General features: G+C 32.2%; 1 protein-coding gene and 1 long non-coding RNA gene across 2 annotated transcripts in view; both read left to right on the top strand.

The window, feature by feature from the left end:
- The first annotated feature begins 8505 nt into the window (after positions 1–8505).
- LOC126879294 (uncharacterized) lies at positions 8506–9104 on the top strand. Its single transcript, XR_007696033.1, has 2 exons — positions 8506–8768; positions 8843–9104. It is a non-coding gene; the product is annotated as an uncharacterized LOC126879294 (long non-coding RNA).
- Positions 9105–10324: 1220 nt separating this feature from the next.
- Positions 10325–25223, top strand: part of LOC126884256 (clumping factor A-like) — a 33304-nt gene continuing 18405 nt past the window's right edge. The window contains exons 1-3 of the mRNA XM_050650191.1: positions 10325–10624; positions 21682–21915; positions 22759–22810. Coding sequence (XP_050506148.1) covers positions 10441–10624; positions 21682–21915; positions 22759–22810 — 470 coding nt within the window. The 5' untranslated portion in view covers positions 10325–10440. The remainder of the gene's footprint in view (positions 10625–21681; positions 21916–22758; positions 22811–25223) is intronic.

Below are 25223 nucleotides of genomic sequence, written 5' to 3'. Positions count from 1 at the left end.
TATAAAGGTTATTTTTTGATGTATAAGATCAAGGTCTTGAACCGGAAGAATCGGTTTACCAGAAGTTGTGCTCTTCCTAGTTTTTATGTAAAAATATGTTGTTTCTTTCCAATTATTTTACCCTGTATGTACTAATTTTTCAAAAAGTTAATACCGTCATTGAAAAGAGCGTAAAAATATTTTTTAGGGAATATTTTGAACTTTTTAGTTATGTTAATTATTACTATGTAATAAATGCAAAGTGGCAACGTGGCATTAGATAGAAAACAAAGTGTTTTAATTTTCGCCTGCATTTTACCCGATTTTCGCGTGGTGCAGCGAACATTGAATGCTGAGTGGGTGAAAAAGGTAAGGTATAAACTGTGCCCTACCTAATGCAAGAATAATATAAGTAAAAACGGTAAAAAATAGTATAAAATACTAAACGGACAAATAAAAGTGAGGTTAACAGCTAACAGATAAGCTTATAAACACTGGCGAATGCTGGTCAAATTTCAAGCGGTGTTGCCGGATTTAAAAAAAATAGAAACACCTGCCGAAAAACAAAAGCAATTTTGGTGCGTGGATAATTGGGCATACCTCCTCGTGGTTGAAACGGGTGTGCCCAGTTAACGCTACGTACAAAATGGCTGAGAACGAGTATAGTGTGGACGAAAAGACAAGAAAAAGAGGAGATGAATCGGAAGATGAGGCAGACGATAGCAGAAGTAAAAAAGTACATCGGTCGCCTGGGAATGATAGGCAACTAGAAAAAATATTGGAGAGCCTAAATATTATCACAATGGAAATAAGGGAACTAAGAGAAGAGCAAAAAGAGTACAGAGCGGAAATGAAGGAACTCAGACAAGAAAATGAAAAGCTGAAACAGGAAAACAGAGAAACCCAACAAAAAGTGGAAGAATTGGAAAATAAAATAGACAGAATGGAAAAGGACAAAAGACGAAATAATATAATACTGCAGGGAGTAGATATGGATACCTACGATCAAAACATAACAAAAGATAACGTCCAAGATTTTTTATGCAATGCACTAAAAGTTGAGACAAAAATAAAAAGCGCAAGAAAAATTGGAAGTAAATCCTGCTTGATTGAGCTCGAAAATGCAACGGACAAAGAAGAAATTATGAAAAATAAAGGCAAATTGAGAGACATAAAGGGAAAAGAAATATATATTAATGACGACATGGACAAAAATGAACGGATGATACAGGGTAAAATCAGAACGAATGCAAAAGAGGCTAAATTGGAAGGAAAAAACGTCAAGGTAGGATTTCAAAAAATAAAAATAAATGAGGAGGTATGGACATGGAATAAACATCAGCAACAACTCTTAAAAATAGAAAACCAAAACAGAAACCAAAAAAACTAAACGACGTAAATGAAACGGTAGCAACAACGGCAATGGACAAGGAGACGATTGGGATTAAAAACAAGAAAATGAAAACTAATTTGGGAACATGGAACGTAAGAGGCACTTATGAAACGGGAAAACTTAAAGAATTAATTAGAGAAACAAAAAGATATGAAATAGATATATTAGCTTTACAAGAAACAAAACAATTAGACACAGAAATAGTAGAAATAGATGATATAGTATTTTTTAAAAGTGGGGGGAATAACAGATTGCTAGGAACAGGCTTTATCATACAGAAAAGATGGAAAACCAGAGTGATGAATTTCAAGCCGATATCAGATAGAATGTGCACAATCAGGTTAAAAGGGAATCAACGAAACATAAGCATAATAAATGTACATGCACCAATAGAAGACGCCACCGAAGAAGACAAAGATGCATACTATGAGCAACTAGAGAGAGAATATGACAGATTACCAGCATTTGATATCAAAATAGTAATGGGAGACTGCAATGCTAAAGTGGGAAAAGAGGATATATATGAAAATATAACAGGAAAATACAGTAAACACGATGTATCAAATGATAATGGTCAACGAATTATAGGTTTTGCCACAGAAAGACAAATGGTAATAAAAAGCACATACCAACGCAGAAAAGATATACATAAAGGAACGTGGATTTCCCCTGACAAAAGGACAATAAATCAAATAGACCACATATTAATAGAGAAGAAGCACGCCCATAATATAATAAATATAAAAAGTATGAGAGGAGCGGAATGTGACTCAGATCACTTTTTGGTAAGAGCAGCCTATAGAATAAATGCTAATATAAAGAAAGACAATCAAAGGGACAAAGAAATCAAAAAACAATTCAACACAGCAATACTAAAAGATAATATGACACAGAAGAAGTACGAACAACAAATAACCAGCAGACTAAACGAAGAACCAGAAACACTAGACCCGGAAGAAAAGTGGGAAAGCATAAAAGAAGCAGTTTTAAACACCAGTAAAGAAATATTAATTAAAGGTAATAGAAAACAAAAAGCAAAAGAATGGTATGATGAGGAATGTCAAAAAATAGCAGAAGAAATTAGAAAAATAAGAATAAAAAACTTAAGAAATAATAGTGACATTAGCACACAAGAATATAGAGAATTGAAGAGAATTATGAAGAGAACATGCAGAAATAAAAAAAGAAAATACAACGAAGAAAAACTCAAAGTGATAGAGGAAAAATTCCAAAAAAAGGAAATAAGATCCTTTTACCAGGAAACAAGAAAAATGGAAAGGGGATATCAGAAACATAACCCATATATGAAAAATGAGGAAGGAATATTAATAAATGAACCCGGGGAAATAATGAGAAATTGGCAAACTTATTTTACACAACTTTTAAACAAAAACGAAGAAGAAAGGGGAACAATCCAGGAAATTGAAGATGACCATATAGTAATAGAAACACCTACGAGGGAAGAAATAGAAAATGAAATAAGAGGGCTAAAAAACAATAAAAGCCCAGGAATAACGGAAATATCGGCGGAAATGATAAAGGCAGGAGGAAAAAGACTACACAAGGAGATACATAGCCTGATAAAAAGTATATGGGAAACAGAAAGAATGCCAGGAGAATGGACCAGGGCAAGGATATGCCCCATACATAAAAAAGGTGATAAAATGAGATGTGAAAATTATAGAGGTATCGCGTTGCTAGAAGTCGTGTACAAAATATTGACAAACATCTTAAGAAAAAAGCTGAATCAATACACGGAAAAGATATTGGGCGAATATCAGGCAGGATTCAGAAGTAATAGGTCGACGACAGACCAAATATTTGCGTTAAAAGAAATCCAAACTACGTGCTACGAACATAAAATAGCAGTATACGTCCTGTTCGTCGACTTTAAACAGGCCTATGATACGGTAAAGCGGCAACAGATGTACGCACTAATGAAAGAAATGGGCATACCAAGTAAAATCGTCAGGATGGTAAAGATGACTATGGATAACTCCACAAACGAAATAGCATGGAAGGGACATAAATCAAATAATTTTGAAACAAAGGAAGGATTAAGACAAGGAGACCCACTATCAACGACTCTTTTTAATGTAATACTGGAAGGAATAATCAGGAAAAGTAAAATAAGCACACAGGAAACGATTTTTAAAAATGGCCACCAATGTATTGCATTCGCAGATGATCTAACATTATTATCGACAAGTAAGAAAGAGCTAACAAAATTAATGAGCAATATAATAAAACAAGCCAAACCTTTTGGTCTTCTCATAAATAAGGAAAAGACAAAATACATGATAATGGGAGAAACAGATAAAGAAAATGAAGACAATTTCACATTGGAGATAGAAGGAGAAAATGTATGCGCATTTAAAAGAGTTTCAGAATTTACATACCTGGGTGTAAAAGTAGATGAAAAGGGACATGGGGAAGGGGAAATAAAAGCAAGAATAGCAAAAGCAAACAAAAAGTATGGAGCATTGCGTCCATTAATGAAATCCAAAGATGTGTCAAGAAAAACAAAAATAAGAATCTACAAAACAGTTATCAGACCTACAGCTACATATGCATGTGAAACATGGGTGCTTAAAAAATCAGAAATAGACCTTTTAGAAAGATGGGAGAGGAAAATACAACGAGCAATATATGGAGGCGTGAAAATAGACGGTCAATGGAGAAGAAGAAATAATAAGGAACTTGAAGAACTATATAATGAACCAAAAATAACGACGGCAATCAAAGCACAGAGAATCCAATACTTAGGACACATAGAAAGAATGGGAAAGGCGAGAATGCCAAAAATGGTTCTATTACGTAAGCCAATACAAAAAAGAAGAATAGGAAGACCAAGAAGGAGATGGAAGGACAGCGTATATGAAGACTTAAAACAAAGTAATATTGTAAACTGGAAAGAAAAAGCTTTGGACAGAAAACAATGGAAGGAAGTGGTGAAGAAATGTATGGAAAGACTATAATGTTAAGTGTAGTATTAAGTGTTTTATACAAACAAATGTAATATTGTATATATTATAGTAGTATAGGATATAGCATTATATATAAATATGTAATAGTAATTGTAAGGAAAAATTAAATCTTTCAGCCCTAGGCCTTCACGGCCTGTTGAGCTTAATAAATAAAATAAATACATAAATGCATAACTTATTTTCACATGTACCTATGTGCGGCATATGTGCATTTAATGGTAGAAGCATATAGTTTGGACCACATATCCTACACATACAAAGGTTTAAATTTAGATATGAGGCCATCTCAGATTTTGCCTTTTACAAAAAAGGCGGGCATTCAAAATGGAGACTATACATATGTGACTAATAACACGATAACTTTTGAACGAGACGTCAGATTTCAACCAAATTTGGTATATAGATTATTTTTTTGATGTGTAAGATCGAGCTCTTGAACCGGAAGAATCGGTTTACCAGAAGTTGTGTTTTTCCTGATTTTTTTGTAAAAATATGTTGTTTATTTTTTCAATTCTTTTACCCTGTGTATATTAAGTTTTCAAAAAGGAAACACCGGCGTTAAAAAGAGCGTAAAAATATTTTTTAGGAAATATTTTCAACTCTTTAGTTATATTAGTTACCATTTAATAAATGCATAACGTATCTTCACATGTAGGTACCTATGTGCGGCAGATTCGTGAAAATAATAATATAAGAATTATTGTACATTTAAAGGCAGAAGCATATAATTTTTACCACACATACTACACATACAAAGATTCAAATTTAGATATGAGGCCATCTCAGATTTTGTCTTTTACAAAATTGGCGGGCATTCAAAATGAATCTGCCGCCCGTAGGTACATGTGAACATACATTATGCATTTATTAAATGGTAATTAACATAACTAAAAAGTTCAAAATATTTCCTAAAAAATATTTTTACACTCTTTTCAATGGCGGTATTACCCTTTTGAAAAATTTATATATACAGGGTGAAAGAATTGGAAAAGAAACAGCATATTTTTACATAAACAAACAGTAAAAACACAACTTCTGGTAAACTGATTCCTCCGGTTCAAGAACTCGACATTACTCATCAAAAAATAACCTATATATCAAAATTGGCTGAAATCTGACGTCTCGTTCAAAAGTTATCGTGTTATTAGCCATATATGTATAGTCGCCATTTTAAAAACCCGCCATTTGTGTAAAAGAAACAAAAACTAAGATGGCCTCATATCTAAATTTGAACCTTTATATGTGTAGTGTACATATGTGGTCCAAATTATATAATCCTATCATTAAAGGCACAATTGTTTCACATATCGGCTGCACTATTATTACTCCAATTTTCCTTTCTCCTATACTAGCTCCACCTTGACATTTGTCAAAAACTTGACGCATGTGATCACTATACCTATATATTGAATAGAATGGAGGATATTCTACATTCTTTACAAAATAAAATCCACGAGGAAAATAAACTTCCTGTAGCTGGCTGTATACCATAAATCACAAAAATGCCAAGTTTCTTGTAAAAGGTATATATTAAAATACCCTAAATAAGGGTCAAAATACAAAACGTTTTCGGATTAAGGAATCCATCATCAGTGTTTAAAAGCCAAAATTTGCATGCCTGAGCCACCAAAATGTATAGGGTAAAAACCCTTTAAATGTAAATAATAAAGATGTTTTACATATTTATATAAAATTCATCGGATGTAATAGATAAACCTGGATGTTACCCAGGGCAACACAGGACTCTCCCCACGTGGTTGGAACTTTTTTTGGTGAAAACCTCACATATTGGATTTCAATGGCCAACTCTGAGTTGGCCATTGAAATCCAATATGTGAGGTTTTCACCAAAAAAAGTTCCAACCACGTGGGGAGAGTCCTGTGTTGCCCTGGGTAACATCCAGGTTTATCTATTACATCCGATGAATTTTATATAAATATGTAAAACATCTTTATTATTTACATTTAAAGGGTTTTTACCCTATACATTTTGGTGGCTCAGGCATGCAAATTTTGGCTTTTAAACACTGATGATGGATTCCTTAATCCGAAAACGTTTTGTATTTTGACCCTTATTTAGGGTATTTTAATATATACCTTTTACAAGAAACTTGGCATTTTTTCTTTACAAAATACTTTACATTTCTTCCAAACTCCAGATTTGAATTTGAAAATTTTCGAAACAACATTATTAACGATAACATTATAAGCGATATTATTATTTATATACAGTTTTTTAGTCCGTTCTTTAACGGTAAAATATCGCAAAACCTCTAAATTTTAAAGAACCGCTTAGATTGACATGCAATTTGGCACACACATAGCTAACATGTCAAAGAAAAAAAGTGATATTGTGCCGATATGTGCTTTTGCCCTGGGGGTGAAAAAATATTCGTCCAAAGAAAGTCAGGAAATGGATAAACTGGCTAATTTTAAGTAACTTTTGTTCTATAGAGTTTTTTCACTAAGTCAATACTTTTCAAGTTATTTGGCAGTGAATATGTTCATTGTTTCAACAAAATAACCACGCTTTTAGACGGTTTTTCGCAAATAACTCAAATAGTAAGTATTTTGTCGAAAAACATTCTTAGCAAAAATATAGCCTGTAAAAATTTTTAAAAAAAATAGTCTATATATCACGTCTTTATACCTAGTAGAAGCAGAGTTATAGCTAATGAAAGATAGGTTCATATTCGTCAAATTCCAAATGGAATACTTTAACGTGAAATAACCAAAAATGAAGCATATTTCGGAGAAAACTCATTACAACTTATTTAAAATGTTTAAAAAAAGCTTCATTGTTGTTTTATAAAAAAAATTCTAGCATCAAAAGTAAACAAGTTACGCTCAAAATAAAGTTAGTCTCTTTTTGTTTTGGTGAAAAAATCGAGAAATTCACCCTCTAATTAGTATCTTAAATGAACTTAATCGTTACGACTTCACAAGTTTCTTGACTCGTGTATGTATTGTTTATATGATCTGTAAGTTTCATCGGTTCAAAGTCCTTATTATTGAAAAGGCTGTAGTTAAAAGGGGTTGAACGAGTCACTGATCACGAATGTATACAAATTGAGAAACACCAAATCTTAATCAATTTTTGTCTAACAGAAAAACAAAAAAATACATGATATTCAGAAAAGCAATGCTGACTTTTTTGTTTTTCGAGATGTTTGGTATCTCTAACAATTTTTAAGTTATTTTGAAAAAAAGCCTATTTTTCAAAATTAAAATTTTTAAAAATTTTATTTGAAACCAAATTTTTTCAACAATAAGCACTTTGAATCAATGAAACTTACAGATCATATAATAATAACACAACATAAGTAAAATAATTTGTGGAGCGGTAACGATTAATTTCATTTAAGTTGCTAATTAGGGGGTGGTCCTCCCGATTTTTTTTTTCCAAAACAAAAGGGACCAACTTTATTTTGAGCGTAACTTGCTTAAATTTGATGCTTGAAACTTTTTGTAAAAACAGAAATAAAGCTTTTTTAAACACTTTAAAAAAGTCATAAGGGGGTTTCCCCAAAAAGTGCTTAATTTTTTGGATATTTCACGTCGAAATATTCTATTTGAAATTTGGTGAATATGAATCTATTTTTCATTGGGTATAACTCTGGTTCTACGAGATCCAGAGACCTAACGCGTACACTAGTTTTTTTACTTTTTTATAGGCTATATTTTTGCTAAGAACGTTTTTTTCGACAAAGTACTTACTTTTTGAGTTATTTGCGAAAAACCGTCTAAAAATGTGGTTATTTTGTTGAAAAATGAACATATTCACTCGCAAATAACTCGAAAAGTGTTGACTTGGCGAAAAAGCTCTATAGAACAAAAGTTACTTAAAATTAGTCAGTTTTCCCATTTCCGGAGTTATTTTGGACATATATTTTTTCACCCCCAAGAGGGGGTGAAAGTCACCCCCAGGGCAAAAGCACACATCGGCACAATATCACTTTTTTTCTTTGACATGTAAGCTATAAGTATGCCAAATTTCATGTCAATTCAAGGGGTTCTTTAAAATTTAGAGCAAAAACCGTGAAAGAATGTACTATTTGTAATAAATAGATTACTGGCGTACACATCTCTTTAGGTATATGCCATATTTTATCTCATTTTACGTTATCGAAGGACAAGGTTCATAGATAGGGGTTAGGTTATCTCATAACTATGTGGGCGGAAGCGAGAGGGAGGGGAATGCCTACGTCACTCGTACGACAAAGTCAAGTTTGACAGTTGTTTGTGGTTATATTTCCGTATATTTTTGTGGAATTTTCTTGTAATATCGTTTATTTGTTTAATATTTGTTGAGTTTTTAAGCATATAAGGACAATATTACTATAATTACTTATTTGGGTCCTATACAAAGGCAGTAATGACTTGTGAAGTGTGTTTTCGTAACCGTGTAAAGTTAGTTTAAAAATTATAATATTACACATAATAATATGTAGTTTTGTATGTTATAATAATAAAACATTTTTTAGATGAGTGGTGGTAGCATTTGTAGCATAGCTATATGTAAAAGCAACTCCAAAATTCCTGAACCAGATGGAAACAAAATAATGCTTTTGGACATTTCCCAAATACCTTAACATTATCAAACAATAATGGATAATAAAATGTTACAAGATAAATGGGCCTCTAAACATAAGACAATAGGTAGCAAACATTTCCTCGTGTCTGAATATGTTAATATTATGTTATGTCTTTTTTATATTTTAACCTAATAATAAATTATTTATATTATTTGTTCTTTTGTTGTTGCATACCACCAAAAATGATAAAAGTGCTGCACATTCCACGAAAAACATAATGAGTAAGTACCTACATATTAGTATTTTTGATTTTAAACTTTTTCTTCTATTTTTTTTGGATTTTTGTGCTAATTAAATTGTTTTCTCCATTTAAAACACACATAATAAGTGTTAAATGAATTCTAGTTTTTTGTTAGCAGACTATTGATTTTTAAGGGAAAAATTGATATAATTACCAATATAAGAACCACTTAATATACCTATACCCAAGAAAATCTCAAAATATATTGCAAAACCTAAGTTTTTGAACCTTTTATTAGCATTGACTCTTATGGCAATTTTAAAATTGTCGTACGGATGACGTATTCCCGCCTTTAAAAAGCCAGCCTTTGATTGGTCTACAGTTATGAGACAACCTACGCCCTAATCTATTAACCTTGATCGAAGGACTTGGAGTAGTCAATAAAGAACATATATGTTAAAATCTCGAAATTTTTCCATAATTTAACGAATATTAATAATATGTTCTCTTATTCCTCTACTAGGGATGAATCCGCATTGTTCTTGGGGAATTTGTGGTAAGAGAATTGATTTTGGTCTTTTATTAATGATGGTTAGAAGTACTTTGCGAGCGTGAGATAACCATGCTCACGGTAATTACTGCAATCTGTCCAGATTTCATTGCAAATTATAAGCATTACTTCCGTCTCTAATTCTCCCATTTCTTTGAGTCTCTCTGCTATTATTCCATCTTCCCTTTCTTCTTTTTTGAATATTAGCCTCATATTCTTATTGCAGCCTCAATTTCTGATTTTAATATTTGAAGTTCTTTTCATAACTGATTTCTTCTTAAAAAGTTACTCATAAAGTTGCTTAATTACTTGCAATTCTGTGTTTTTTATTGAGTGCTCTTGTTTTTAATATCGGTTAGTATCTCTTGCAATATTTCAAATTGGATCTGGTAATATCTGTCCTTAATTCAACGAAAACAATAAGTTCTAAATAAGATCAAAATTGCCCATTTATAATGACTTTTCTAACATTTTTGTCTACATTTTATAATCCATTACAAGAACAACAAATCTACGCCACAGGTAACTGATTAAGCTGGTTCGACTGTGTCCTATTACATTATTAAACCACAAAGCAATCCAAAACTGTATTACCAATTATGTAATTGCAAACCACATCTGATACAATCTTTCCACTATTAAAACATGGCAAGAGATATGGGTTTATAAATACATCTCTGTCGGAATTTTAAAATTAAAGGTGTCGAACCTCACGAGTGCTCTAGATTTTTTGGTTGTTTTCTTTCAAAGTCAAACATGATGAAAATTTTAGGAGTATATGGTGTAGTGGTGGTGATGTTTTTGAGTTTTTCGGGTAGTTCTGGGTACTTTTTCGATGATTTGATGGAGGAGCAGAACGATGATACTGCGTTAGTGGAAAGCACGATCAGAGAAGCGAGGGCTGTGAGACCGCAGAGCATACACGACCTTTTAAAACCTGGTAAGAAGTTCTTGTAGTTCTTTTTTTCAGTTTTATATTTTCAACGAAAACTTTTCGTTTATAAATTTGCAAAAGTCTGTGTGTTATTGCGTCGCCGCTCCTGCAATACTTAGAGCAGATGTATCGATGGATTCTTATGTAGTTTTGTCTTTTGAATCCAAATCTGAAAACGGCATTTCGATATCTCAAACCGTCTTCGAGATAATCGACCTCAAAATCTAAAATGTGACGTCACAATCCGGTTATCTCCTATCAGGCACTAAACGTCAGCTGAAATCTTTGATTAGGAAGTAGGCTACTTTTTTAATCTGAATTTGTTAAGCAAAGCAAATGTTATTATTTATATTTGAGTTTGACACTTCGTTAATGTCAAACCAAATTTTAAATTATTTAGCTATTAATAAAATATAAATGACATTTTATAGTGAATTTAATTATTATAATAATATGTGTAATAAATGTATAAAAATACAATTTGAGTATATTTTGAAAGCAATAATACATATTATACTATATTAATAATGAATCAGTACAAACGATTATATTTAAATTTGGTAAATTCTCCACTTGACCAGCGACCAGCGCACACAACTCAAAACACAAGTACCTACGCAAATACGGTTGCGTGAAGCGTGGCGCAAAGCCGTGTAATTTACGAGACTCGCTAGGTCTGTAGATCCAAGTAAAGTTCATCAGTAAAAAGTATCTTTATCATGTATGTATTATTTATTTTACAATACTGGAAAATTGTTATTTAAAATGTAGTTTGGAATAAAAAAGTATGTTCTGATATATGAAATTACATCCTTCTAATAAAAAAAAATGTTTGACGAATTTTCTCAAATTATGGATACCAACATCACTTTCATTTATAACTCTTGTATTTTTAATTTGACGAAGAAAAGTTATTCTTCATAAAAATCTCTTCTTGGTCTAAGATTTATGATGCATCATGAATCAAATTTTATTAATTTTATACGAGGTATGTAAAAAAATATGAATTTCGAGTAAAGTATCTTTATAGTTCACAACATTTAAATTAGAATGATGTACTTGCACATTAAAACATAATTTTTAATTCTAAACAGTTTTTCGTAATAGCAATTTTCTATATTATGAATTTAAATAGGTATATAAACAAAGTTTTCGTTATGATAATGCTCGCAATTTCAGCTTGTTTTAATTTTCATTCGCGCGTTTACAATATTATCTTATGTTTTATTATTAAGAGTTTTAATCTTAGCTTTTAATAAATTCGAATTAAACCACAAATAAGAAATAAACACTTATCTTAAAAATAATCTCTTGATCAAAGAAACTATCTTCCTTTGCTACTTTCAATACACAATAAAAAATTGTTGTCATAGTTGTTATTATATTTGTCTCACTAAATAAATTTTTACTGATCATTTGAATATGACAGTTTTTAAATCAATTTAGCTTTATTGAAAATATGAGCAAACCTAGAAAAAATAATTATGGTACTGTGTATGTCCGATTATATCATAATTTTTTAATGGCATAGACATTAGTCATTCAGTCAGTTGCAATATATTCTAAAGAATCACTTACGTCTGGTCTAGGGGTCCATTAAGACATTTTTAGTATAGACGGACAGTATGTACCTACGATGTGTAGATTCTTTTATGAATGCAATTTTTTTCTTCAGTTTTGTTCATTTCTATGTATATTCTTAGATAAAATACGTAGATCATAATGCACGGTTATTGGTTTTTAAATTTTTTTCTGATAAACCTTTTACGTACTATCTATTTCTTAACAACTTAACAAATCTTGGAAAACAAAGGCTTAAACTTTACAACTCTACAATATAGAATAATACTTCTTGTAGTAATAAAACACAGACTTACTCACAATCATTTAATTATACTTTGACGACCGGTTTCGATCTCTACATTATACAGATCATCTTTAGGTCGGCGTTACAAGTAGTTAAATGCTACAATTAAAGAAAACCAGAGTTAGAACATTATCTGGTTGCACAAGTGTTAACAGAAAGCCAAATTCGAAAAAATTTTTTGAAATAAAGGTTTTCAACTGTTGACATTTCAGAATATTAATACCTACAAATGCACACCTATGAGTTAAAATGCTCATAAGCATATATGAGCAAATGGGTGCATGTAGTTTGTGAATATGTGTTGAAATTTAAATTATTAACAATTAAAAACAAATTAAACCATTAAGCACACTTAAATATGCATCCAAACTCAAAATAATAATAACAAATAGATAGTAATATTGTTCAAACCTACTTACATGCCGTTACAAGGGATGCGTTGCCACTTAGTTGTTATCATATTAATTCGTCCAACTTATGCTAATTGGTTTGCTGGGAGGGTTATACGGTAAACAGACATGTTACGCAGGTCAAAACAAAGTAAGTTTTTGAATTTGGAATGGATCCTTACTTTGTTTTGACCTGCGTAACATGTCTGTTTACCGTATAACCCTCCCAGCAAACCAATTAGCATAAGTTGGACGAATTAATATGATAACAACTAAGTGGCAACGCATCCCTTGTAACGGCATGTAAGTAGGTTTGAACAATATTACTATCTATTTGTTATTATTATTTTGAGTTTGGATGCATATTTAAGTTTGCTTAATGGTTTAATTTGTTTTTAATTGTTAATAATTTAAATTTCAACACATATTCACAAACTACATGCACCCATTTGCTCATATATGCTTATGAGCATTTTAACTCATAGGTGTGCATTTGTAGGTATCAATATTCTGAAATGTCAACAGTTGAAAACCTTTATTTCAAAATTTTTTTTCGAATTTGGCTTTCTGTTAGCACTTGTGCAACCAGATAATGTTCTAACTCTGGTTTTCTTTAATTGTAGCATTTAACTACTTGTAACGCCGACCTGAAGATGATCTGTATAATGTAGAGATCGAAACCGGTCGTCAAAGTATAATTAAATGATTGTGAGTAAGTCTGTGTTTCATTACTACATTTAATATGGACTCACATATGCAACCCATTCAATATTTGAATAATACTTCTCTTATTCTCCGTCATTCTTTTTAAAAGGCACAGTACCACCAAAGCTTTTTTAGGTCGTCCAATGCTTCTTCGCATATTTGCGATTTGTCTTAATTCTTTTCTTACTATTCTGTTTTGCGCCACATTATCATGTCTATTCTATTCAATTTTTCTTTTCTGCACCAATAACGTTTTCACTTACTTCTCGATCGTATAAAGTTTTGCCGGTTCTTTTTTAGCATTTTGAGTTATGATATTTGTATTCTATGTTCCTTTTGTGTGGGAATGTAGGTCTTGTTTTTGCAGTGTATAAATCATAAGAGTACACCTATTGTTTTTTGTACACTTTAGTTTTTATGCCTAGATCAAGATGCACATTTCTTCATAACATTATATCGTTTAGACAGCCTGATAGTTTAATATAGTGCAGTCACTGAAGGTTTTTACCTCCGATTTCGTTGAACCTCCATCGATTTTCATGAAAATTGGTGAGTAGTTAGAGGAGACCTCAAGGAACAAAGGTGACATGATGCCAACATGCGCTTTTACCCTGGGGTGGATGCCACCCCTTCTCGGGGGTGAAAATTATTTTATTCAAAATAATACCATAAATCGATAGAGCGACAAATTCTAAGCAGAATTTGTTATATAAAGTTATTAACATAAATCAATACTTTTTGAGTTATTAAAGATCAAAGATTGTCTTTTTTCGTAAAAAATGCATGTTTTAAGGCCGTTTTTCACGTATAACTCAAAAACTATAATCATTTACAAAAAAGTTATTATTACAAAAATTGAAGACAATAAAAAAGTGAATATACCTAGCACTTAAAGAACTGAACTAATGTCAACTCAAAGTGAGTTATGGGTAATCGAATGAATATTTTTTTCGACGAGTACTCAAATCTAAGTATTCAAGCTTAAATAACGGGAAAACGATGCATTTTATAACATATACCTGCTAAGCACTTTCAAAGTACTTCGGAACACCTATTAAATGAGCTCCAGTTCCCTAAAAAGTTAATAACATCAATATTAAGCAAGTTATGATGAAAATAAGGAAACTCTTTTGAACATTTTAGGAAAAAGTAAAAAATAAACCATACGCCATTTCCACAAAAATTCAGGTTGATAGTAATCCTTACAACAATTTCTTTATATTAGCATAAGTACTGATTTAAAAAATTTTAACCGGTTTAGAATGCATATTTTTGAAAAAAGATGTAATTTAAAAAAATCAGAATTTTTAAAATTATCGTAATTTTCTTGTTCTTTTGATAATAACTCCAAAAATCCTCAATATACGTAAAAAATTATATATAACCATATTTTAGTTTTTTCTGTATCAAATATTTTACCTGTTTAACTATTTTGGTGGGGTAAAAAATAACCGAGATAGAAACGTTTAAAACATAAATTGTGCTGCGAGAACAATGTAACTGGGGCCATTTAACCTTTTATTTTAAAAAAAGTAAGGGATTCAAAAGATTAAATTCAACGTGGCTTAATAGCACTTGGAATTTACTTTTAAATGCTTTTTAGATGAAGCTGATGTCTTAAAAATTAACGGAGTTGTTTTAAAAAAATAATAACATTTTTTGGAAAAAATTTTAAAAGCTAAAATTTGAAAAAAATTTGGGTATTCGCCGTAAAAAATATACGTTCAATTACCTATAACTCACTTTAAGTTAACATTAAAAGATTTGTCTAGTAAGGAGTCTATTTCGTTTTTATTTGCTTCAATTTTGGTAATAATAACTTTTTTGTAAAAACTTATAGTTTTTGAGTTATTTATGAAAAATCTGATAAAAACACGAATTTTTCTCACGAAAAATTAAAATCTTTGATCCTTAATAACTCAACAATTTTTGATTTATTTTAATAACTTTATATAACAAATTTTGTTTATAATTTGTCCCTCTATCGAATGGGGTTATTTTTAATAAAATAATTTTCACCCCTGAGAAGGGATGGCATCCACCCTTAGGGTAGAAGCGCAGGTCGGCACCATGTCACCTTTGTTCCTTGAGATATCCTCTAAGCACTCACCAATTTTCAAGCACATCGAAGGAGGTTCAACGAAATCGGAGGTAATAGCTCATATCCACCTTCAGTTACTGCACTAATAGGGTTCTAAAAATATGTCATTGTGATATTTATATGTTATCAACTATATTTCAAGAGATTTAATCACAGAAAATAAAATAATTCGCTGTGCTACAAAAACTAATAAAATATCAAGCAATCTACTATATTTCATGGCAATTAACCACAATTTTTATTGAAAATATATTCATTTTGTCGTTTAGATATTCGCTTAAAAAGTCGTTCAAAATTAAAAAATATAAAGTTCAAATTAAGTAACTGAATAATAATTTCGTTGTAAACCGAAACAAGAACGGTCTTATTTTTGGTTCGTTCAGAGAGCGCCAAAATCAACCTGACCGTTTTCAATCCTTATTAGAATATACTTAGAGAGTGCATATTTGTTTCTCTTGAACAACAAAAATTCGGGCGACCAGCATCGATTCACAACGAAGTAACCTGATGGCGTGGATGTCGTAGCGACATCTGCTCAAGACAAGTGTAAGTTACTTTTAATAAAAATTAAAAAGACTATCAAAAATGAGACTATTGGGACCAATCTTCTCGTAACATTTTTGTGGATTCTAAAATTTGCAAATCAACGAACTGCCGTTGCAAAGAAGGCCTCCCGTGAAAATCTCGGCTCATTTTTTTCTACTGCATTTGAAGTTTTAATTCAACAAATAATTGAACTATTTGCTTATTATGCTGCTCATACTCGCCCGATGAACCTGTATTGTTACATGTCCATTTTCATCTATGTATATAGCGGAAGAGAAATATATAAAGTCACAAAGCAAGAAGAAACCAACAGTTAAGATTGATCCCAAAATATGGGAGAAATACTACGAAGAGTTATTTAAGGCGAGAAAAAGTTCTCTCGAATATACAGAAGAAACAGACCTTGATAATGAAATCGAAATCGAAAAGCCGTCATATGAGGACTTTCTACGTGTGATAAGAAATCTAAAATAAAAAAGAGCAGCAGGCCCAGATGAAATCCCAAATGAGCTAATAAAACGAGGCGGAGAAGACAACGGAAAATATACGACCTAATATGGATTTGGGAAGAAGAAATAATGGCCGAAGAATGGAAAACTGGATGAATATTTCCGATTCTTAAGAAAGGGGACACCACAAAATGTAACAACTATAGAGGAGTAACACTTTTAAACATCTGCTACAAAATATTGACATCATTAATCAGACACAATCAAAATACATTGAAACTAAAATAGGAGACTACCAGCACGGATTTAGAGAGGGAAGGTCAACAATAGACGCAGTTCACATAATGACACAGTCAATTGAGGAATGTTACGAACATGATATCGACTTACACATCCTTTTCATAGACTTCAAGCAAGCCTTTGACAGCTTAACAAGACCCGACCTAATAGAAAACATGAAAAACCTAGATATATCAATGAAACTTGTAAAGCTTACGAAAATGACAATGAAAGGATCGACTGTAGCAATAATTATAGATAACGGAATCACCAAAAATATAGAAATAGCAAGTGGAGTACGACAAGGTGACTCTCTATCAACGTCACTATTTAATGTCGCTATAGAAGGAACAATAAGATCTACAGAAATAAAAGGTACGATTATAACATCGACGTCGCAACTTGTGGCGTATGCTGACGACATAGCATTAATTAGCAGAAACCTAAACAGTTTAAAGGAAGAATTTACGAAGTTATGCAAAGAAGCATCAAGGTAGAACATTTTAAATATCTTGGAGTCTCAGTTAATAGAACTAACGATAGAAGTATCGAAATTAATAAAATAGTCCAGACAGGAAACAGAACCGACTGGAAATAAAGTAACTTCCTCAAAGATAAGAAGCTTACTTCGAATACAAAACTGAAAATTTACAAAGCAGAAATTTGACCAGTAATCACATGTAGCTGAATCACACGTGTTGAAGTAATGTGTCTAACACAGAAAGAGGAAAAAAGATTAAGGATTCTAGAAAGGAAAATAATTCGGAGGATAGCAGGACCACTAAACTTAGGTAATAATTAATTTAGAAAACTAACGAACCACGAAGTAAGAGAACTTCTGAAAGGAGAAGACATCGTCAGATTTATCAAGGCACAGAGACTCAGATGGATGGGACATATAGAAAGGAGGAATCAATAAGCCGTTATCAAGAAAATTTCCAAATGGAGACCTGTATCAGGCAGACCACGAGGAAAACCCAAAACTAGATGGAAGAACCAGATAGTAGAGGACCTTAAAAAGATGGGAGTCAGAGAATGGGTAATCAGAAGCAAAAACAGGAACGAATGGAGGAAAATTGTAGAAGATGCCAATTCACATAAGCAATTGTAAAACCAAAATGTTAATGCGGATTGATTCACCGCGACAAACGGAAGAGCCCAAAGAGGGCGGCAATCACTCCGCTAGGAGTGTAGACGCCATGATGATGATGATATAGCGGAAGAAGGCTAATGAAACTAGGATGTTGTCTGGGGTACACGACAATTAGACCGAAATCATTAGACCGAAAGTAGCATACCGAACTCATTAGACCGAAAAGCGGTTTACCGAAACCTCACTAGACCGAACAGCATTAGACCGAAATGTTACATAAATTAAAAAAGAATGCAAAAAATCATGCTAAGATTTTGTATATCTGTTTTTTTGTTTATTGTGTTTTTTTTTGTATTATTTCATATATAGGTTGTCTGCAGTACAGTAATGTATTGTACAGTCTGATATAAAATAATTTTCATCCATTAAACAAATTAGTGAAGGTAGAAATAAATTAAGGGTAGAGTGACGTTAACACCATTTTAACTATTTTTAATAACCATCCAAATAACATTTAGTTGTAATTACATTTGTCTTATCTCTTTGACTGCGACAAGTAAAAAAGAAATTGAGGGTAAATTTTATTTGCTTCTAATTTGAATTTAATGATTATGACAACAAACATTATGGATAAAGGGTGAAGGGAGGTTGGTGTTACCCTTCCTCAGATTACAATCCTGTTTGAGCACCCTGTATTATGTACCTAATGCTTTTCGGTCTTCTGCTTTGCGGCCTCCTACTGTTCGGTCTAGTAGGTTCTTTTCGGTCTAATGAGTTCGGTCTACTGCTTTCGGTCTAATGATTTCGGTCTCTTTACTCTAAACCGTTGTCTGGTATTCATAGTTGATTTGTTCTTATCTTTCACTTAGGTATTTGTAATTTTTTTGAGCTGCTTGTCTTTCGTTCACTCATGATATGCCAGGGTTTTATAAACCATGCCCCAGCTTGTACAGATGTAGAGGATGGGAACGATATGATTTTTCAATTACTAGATAGTCTCCGAAAAATGTTCGCTGCCTGCGATCTAATGCCTCGCAGTCGTGCAAGATAAGTTTCAGGCCGTTTGCTACAGAGTGTGCAACTTATGACTCTGTAAAACTGTCCCATTGTATGCAGGTGTCCCTTGACTGGCGCATATTCAGTAAGGATGTCTGTGTTAGAAAAAATCATAAGAGAAAGCGGCATAAACAGAAGTATAAACAGATATGCAGATAATGTGGTTCTGTGATTCTATGATGAAGAGCTGTAAAGAAATTAGGACAAATTGTTAGCAGCTAATTAACACTAGCCACTAAAAAAAGCTGATATATGGAACAAAAAAGTTAAAAGGGAACAGGGAATTAAAATATTCTTTTTTATAACGACTCAAGAATGACTGGATCGATTTGGCTAATTTTGATTTTTAATGATATGTAGAAATAGGAAAAATAAAATTCTAGAAAGGTTTAAAAGGGAAAAAATAATGATGAGATTGTAGGCAAAAATAGGAGCAGCAACAATTTTACTTTTCCATACAAATATGTGCAAACATACAGTACATTCCTGTGATTAACGTCAATAAAACGGTGGCTATATTCACGTCTATTTACATTTTTTCGTTGCACGTGGGGGCCCGGAGTTTAATTCCCCGCCATTCATTAACTTTTTTTTCTTTATATTTTAAATCTTATAAATGATTTACCAATCAATAAAATTAATATGAAATAAGTAGCCTGTGTATAGCTTGCATATCTAATTCTGGAATTAGATTGCTCATGTCAGTTCATTTATCGTCTGTTTGCTTCCCAAATTACAGAAAGCACAGTCATGGCATTTTCGTGAATAATTTTAAACGTACGAAAGCTTTGAACTTCTGTTGTTTTTAAAAGGTATCGCTATAACGTCTTTTGTACATTATTTTTAAACATGTTTGCTTATATATTATGACAGAAATAGTTTGTTTGCTTTTGTTTTTGCTAATATGACAGGAAGAACGCGAATTTGTCTTCATTCAAAATGTCTTTATAGATTTGCTTTTTGTCATTTACAGTGATGAGACTAATAACCGGCAAAATAACGCAAAAGATCGAAAACATATTAAGTTGTGAGATAAAAAGAAATGAAATTATTGGAAGTGGGAAATTTAGCGATATAAACCTATAAATTTATAGTCGATTTATTGTTTACCACCTTTAGACGTATCGGACGAGTTTGGCAACTGTCACTGTGACAGTGACAGTTTTAGTTGACATACGTCTGATACGTCTAGATATGGGAAACAATAAAAACATAAAGATAATGTAAATTTATAGGGTTTTATTGCTGAATTTTCCACCTCCACTAGTTTCATTTCCTTTTATCTCATAACTTAATATGATTTCTATCTTTTGCGTTAACAACTTTATCAGATGAACAACAAGGATTCAGATCCGGAAGATCCTGCGTATGCGCCGTATTTGTGCTGAGACAAATCACAGAAAAGGCCACTGAGTAAAATAAACCAGCATATCTATGTTTTATAGACCTGACAAAGGCTTTCGATCGCATCCAAGTCGAAGACGTCTTACATTTACTGTATAGAAGAAACATACCAATCAATATTATACAAACCATCGAAAACATCTACTTTCATAATCGAATACAGGCAAAGATAAATGGAAAACTAACGCAGTTTATACCAGTACAAAGCGGAGTCAGACAAGGTGACTCATTAAGCCCACTGCTCTTTGATATAATAGTGGATGAAATAATAGAAGCAGTACGTAAAGGTCTGGTTACAGAATGGGGAACAAAGAAATCCAAATATTATTTTATGCAGACGACGGACGCCGCATTAATCGCCGAGACAGAGGACGATCTCCAAAGATTAACACACATCTTCAATACAACAGCCAAGAAATACAATATGATAATATCAGCAGAAAAAACCAAATGTATGACAACATCTAAATACCCACTACGATGTAAAATCGAAATTGATGGGAAAATAATAAAGCAGGAAGCAAGGTTTAGATATCTGGGAATAGATATAACCAGTTACGGAGATGTTGAAGAAGAATTACGACAACAAAGCTGAAAAGCAAGTAAAGCGGCGGGATCTCTTAATGACACAATCTAGAAGAACAAACACCTAAGGCAAGACACAAAAGCAAGAATCTATAAAGCAGCAATTAGACCTATATTAACATACACGGCGGAGACGAGACCAGACACATCTAAAACGAGACAACTACTAGAAACAACAGAGATAAAAATACTCCGACGAGTATCAGGGAAAACTCTGTTGGATAAGGAGAGAAGCGAAAACATAAGAAGATCATGCAATATATAAGACATAAATGGATGGGTGACAAAACGGAAACAGGAGTGGAACGAACACATTAGTAGATTGGCTGAGGATAGGATAGTACGAATAGCACGAGATAAGTCACCAAATGGACGAAGAAGTATTGGCAGACCAAGAAAAAGATGGTGCGATAACTTAAACAATTTAGGAGGCTAATTGGCTAATATTGAAGAAGAAACAGGCTTTAAAGCCTACATACAAGAAGGAAGAAGAAAAAGAAGAAGCGTTATTGTATATATATCCTCATCTGTATATATCACTGTATATCCTACTGCACTTCTTCTTACGTTTATAACTATTTCGTTTTAGGTGTTAAAGAGGCTTATCTACACACGTACGGTGACGAACCTGGAGCGGATGGAAATGTTCAAGGATTTCTAAAGAAGACCAATGATAAAGGGGACGATGGATACAAACACTTTGACAGTTACCATAAAAAGGATGCTGACAAATTTGGGTTTGAAGTTCATTCCGAATATGGAAAATTAAACAAGGCAGACATCGATACTACAAGCGGTAGAAAGGAGGCTACTTCTAACAAAGGTATTTATTAAGGCCACTTACGGTATTGCCGCGTCGTCCAATTTCGTCGAATTGATAGAGATTTTTGTCGTGTGTGACTGTGCATCCAGCGAGATCATACAATTTGACCGCAGACAGAATAGTTTGTCTTCTACAGTACTGCAGAAATTATCGGTATCATCGACACCGCAGTACCGTGAGTGGCCGGTTTTATACTTGTTATATGAAATTAAATATTAAGGGCATAGGCGCAAAATGTCGTCTGTTAAAATATTCAATGTGTTTTAAATGTATTTATTTTTTTCGGATTATTTGAAAACTAATAAATATTTTAAAAAAATTTAAACAAAGAATGAAAGATTACATTATTACTGAGGGCCGAAAGTAACTGAAAACTTCGATAATGTTACAGGGGTGAAAATAAAAGAGAAAATTTAGTGTGATTTTTTATTGCAAATATTTCATTCAAAAGAAACTTTTTATTTATTCTAAGGGACTTTCGCCCCTCTGTAATAACGTAGTCTTTTATTCTGCGTTTAAATTTTTAAAAAATCTTTATTAGTTTTCTCAGGATTCGAAAAAAATAAATACATTTAAAACACATTGAAAATTTTGACAGGCGACATTTTGCGGCTTTCCCCTTAAACAACTATAACAAAGCTGTTTTCTGTATTTCTTATACAAGACTATTTTTACTTAGTTTTATTCCTTTATATGGCTATGTCCTTGATTTCTGTCTTGCATGTCCTATTTATGGCAATTTTGTAAGTTTTTCTGAACCTTTTCTTTCAAGTTTTTAAGTAATAATTTGCTTGAAGTTGGTTTATTATATTCCTATAAAAAGTCTATCTATCTTTTTTTCAGATAACGCTGATGAAACTAAGAAGTCCTACAAAGTGGTAGAGGATCCAGAAAGGTATGTTATTGTTTTTTTATAGAATGCATTACTAAATAATTATACACCATATATCATATGATTCTATGATTATATTAAATTAGTATGGTATAACTAGACCCAAACCCAGACATCCAAAGTGAAAGTTATCCTCCAATACCAAATTGTTCTATATGATCCACATAATGTTCAGAAAAAAGTCACACCATTTTGAGCGTTGGGTTTGGGGGGAGAGGGGGTAGAAATGGGTAAATTCGTAGTTTTTTAAGTTTTTCGTAAATATTTCTAAAACTATACGATTTAGAATAAACAACCCTCTACACAAAAATGTTCTACATTAAATTTTAAATAAAAAAGGTCCTATGCATAATCCTTCTAAAATGAACGGTTTCAAAGTTACGGAGGTAGTATAGTATAATTGGTCCAAAAAAAGGCCTAACCTAAACATCCAAAGTAAAAGTTTTCCTACAACACCAAATTGTTCTATATGGTCCACACATTGTTCAGTAAAAAGTTACACCATTTTAAGCGTCCGGTTTGGGGGGGAGATGGGAGAGAAATCGGTAAATTAGTAGTGTTTTTAGGTTTTTCGTCAATATTTCTAAAACTGTGCTTTAAAACAAAAAAGGTTCTACACATAATTTTTATAAAATCAACGGTTCCAGAGTTACGGAGGGTGAAAAGTGGAGGTTTTCGATACTTTTTATATTGTTTGGGCAATTTCCTACAGATTTTCTTTAACAGGATTGGGTTTTATAAATCAAATTTGCTATTTCAGTGGCCGATAGTATGTTAGTGATAAGCCCTTGAAGAAACGTCAACCTCTCCACCCAAAATCATCATCAATTGCCCAAGAAATATAAAAAGTATCGAAAACCTCCACTTTCACCCTCCGTAACTCTGGAACCGTTGATTTTATAACAATTATGTATAGGACCTTTTTTGTTTTAAATTTTATGTAGAACATTTTCGTATAGAATATTGTTTACGCTAAAGCATAGTTTTAGAAATATTGACGAAAAACGTAAAAAAACTACTAATTTACCGATTTTTCCCCAATCTCCCCCCAAAACCGGACGCTCAAAATGGTGTAACTTTTTACTGAACCATATGTGGACCATATAGAACAATTTGGTGTTGGAGGAAAACTTTTATTTTTGATGTCTGGGTTAGGCCTTTTTTTGGATCAATTATACTATACTACCTCTGTAACTTTGGAACCGTTCATTTTAGAAGGATTATGCATTGGACCTTTTTAATTTCAAATTTAATGTAGAACATTTTGGTATAGAAGGTTATTCATGCTAAACCGCATAGTTTTAGAAATATTGACGAAAAACGCAAAAACTACGAATTTACCGATTTCTCCCCCCTCTCCCACCCAAACCCGACGCTCAAAATGGTGTGACTTTTTTCTGAACATTATGTGGACCATATAGAACAATTTGGTGTTGGAGGAGAACTTTCACTTTGGATGTCTGGGTCATGCCATCTTTTGGATCAATCTTATCATATTAAATAGTATAAAATCTAAAAACAATTAAATTGTGGTCAAGAACGTAAGTAACCAATAATTATGTAAAATCAATAATTTAAATGGACATCCTAAGTCTTGACGTCACAAAATTGGGAGGAACTTATATTTGGCTCCAAACAATTTTGTTTATAATGTTAAACACTCATAAGGAATTTTTAATTTATTGTTTACGTGGTTTGTGTGACAAAATAGACTTTTCATTTAGGTATTTAGTTAAAGAATCGTGCCAATTAAGAGATTTTTATTTGTTTTGGCCCAGGAACCGAAAAGTGGGCGACGCCTGGTGGCGAATTTGAAAAGCATCAACTCAAGGAATACTTTGATTTTGCCATTAATTTGTGTACATATTTGCGGTCAGTTTATGTTGTATAGTATTTTTACTACAAAAACGTTATTACGTAGGTCAAAATTTTTGACGTAAGAGAACTGTCAAAACATTAGAATGTGACTTTTCATTATTGCTATGTTTATTATAAACACGGCAATAATGAAAAGTCACATTCTAACGTTTTGACAGTTCTTTTACGTCAAAAATTTTGACCTACGTAATAACGTTTTTGTAGTAAAAATACTATAATTAACAATAATTTCGACTTAAAAAAACTATTGCAGTGTTCCACAGTATTCATTCCTATTATACTCTACGTAATGATCTAAATTAACCAATGCCAAATCACACATTTTGTTAATTTAACGATTGTATTAAACGTAGTATTATTTAATGTTTAGGCGACTGCAAAATTAAATAAACAAATAAAATGTAGTATATATTCTGTACATATAATGTACATTGTTATGCAAAGTGAATTCAAATGACAAAATGAATTGTTTTCCTAGAGTTCTCGTCCATCTTTGAAATTTTGAGCGCCCTCTGTTGGAATTTAATTTTTCGAATAC

Source organism: Diabrotica virgifera, chromosome 1 (assembly GCF_917563875.1).
Source record: "Diabrotica virgifera virgifera chromosome 1, PGI_DIABVI_V3a".
NCBI lineage: Eukaryota > Metazoa > Arthropoda > Insecta > Coleoptera > Chrysomelidae > Diabrotica > Diabrotica virgifera.
This window is presented reverse-complemented; position numbering and strand designations above follow the sequence as displayed.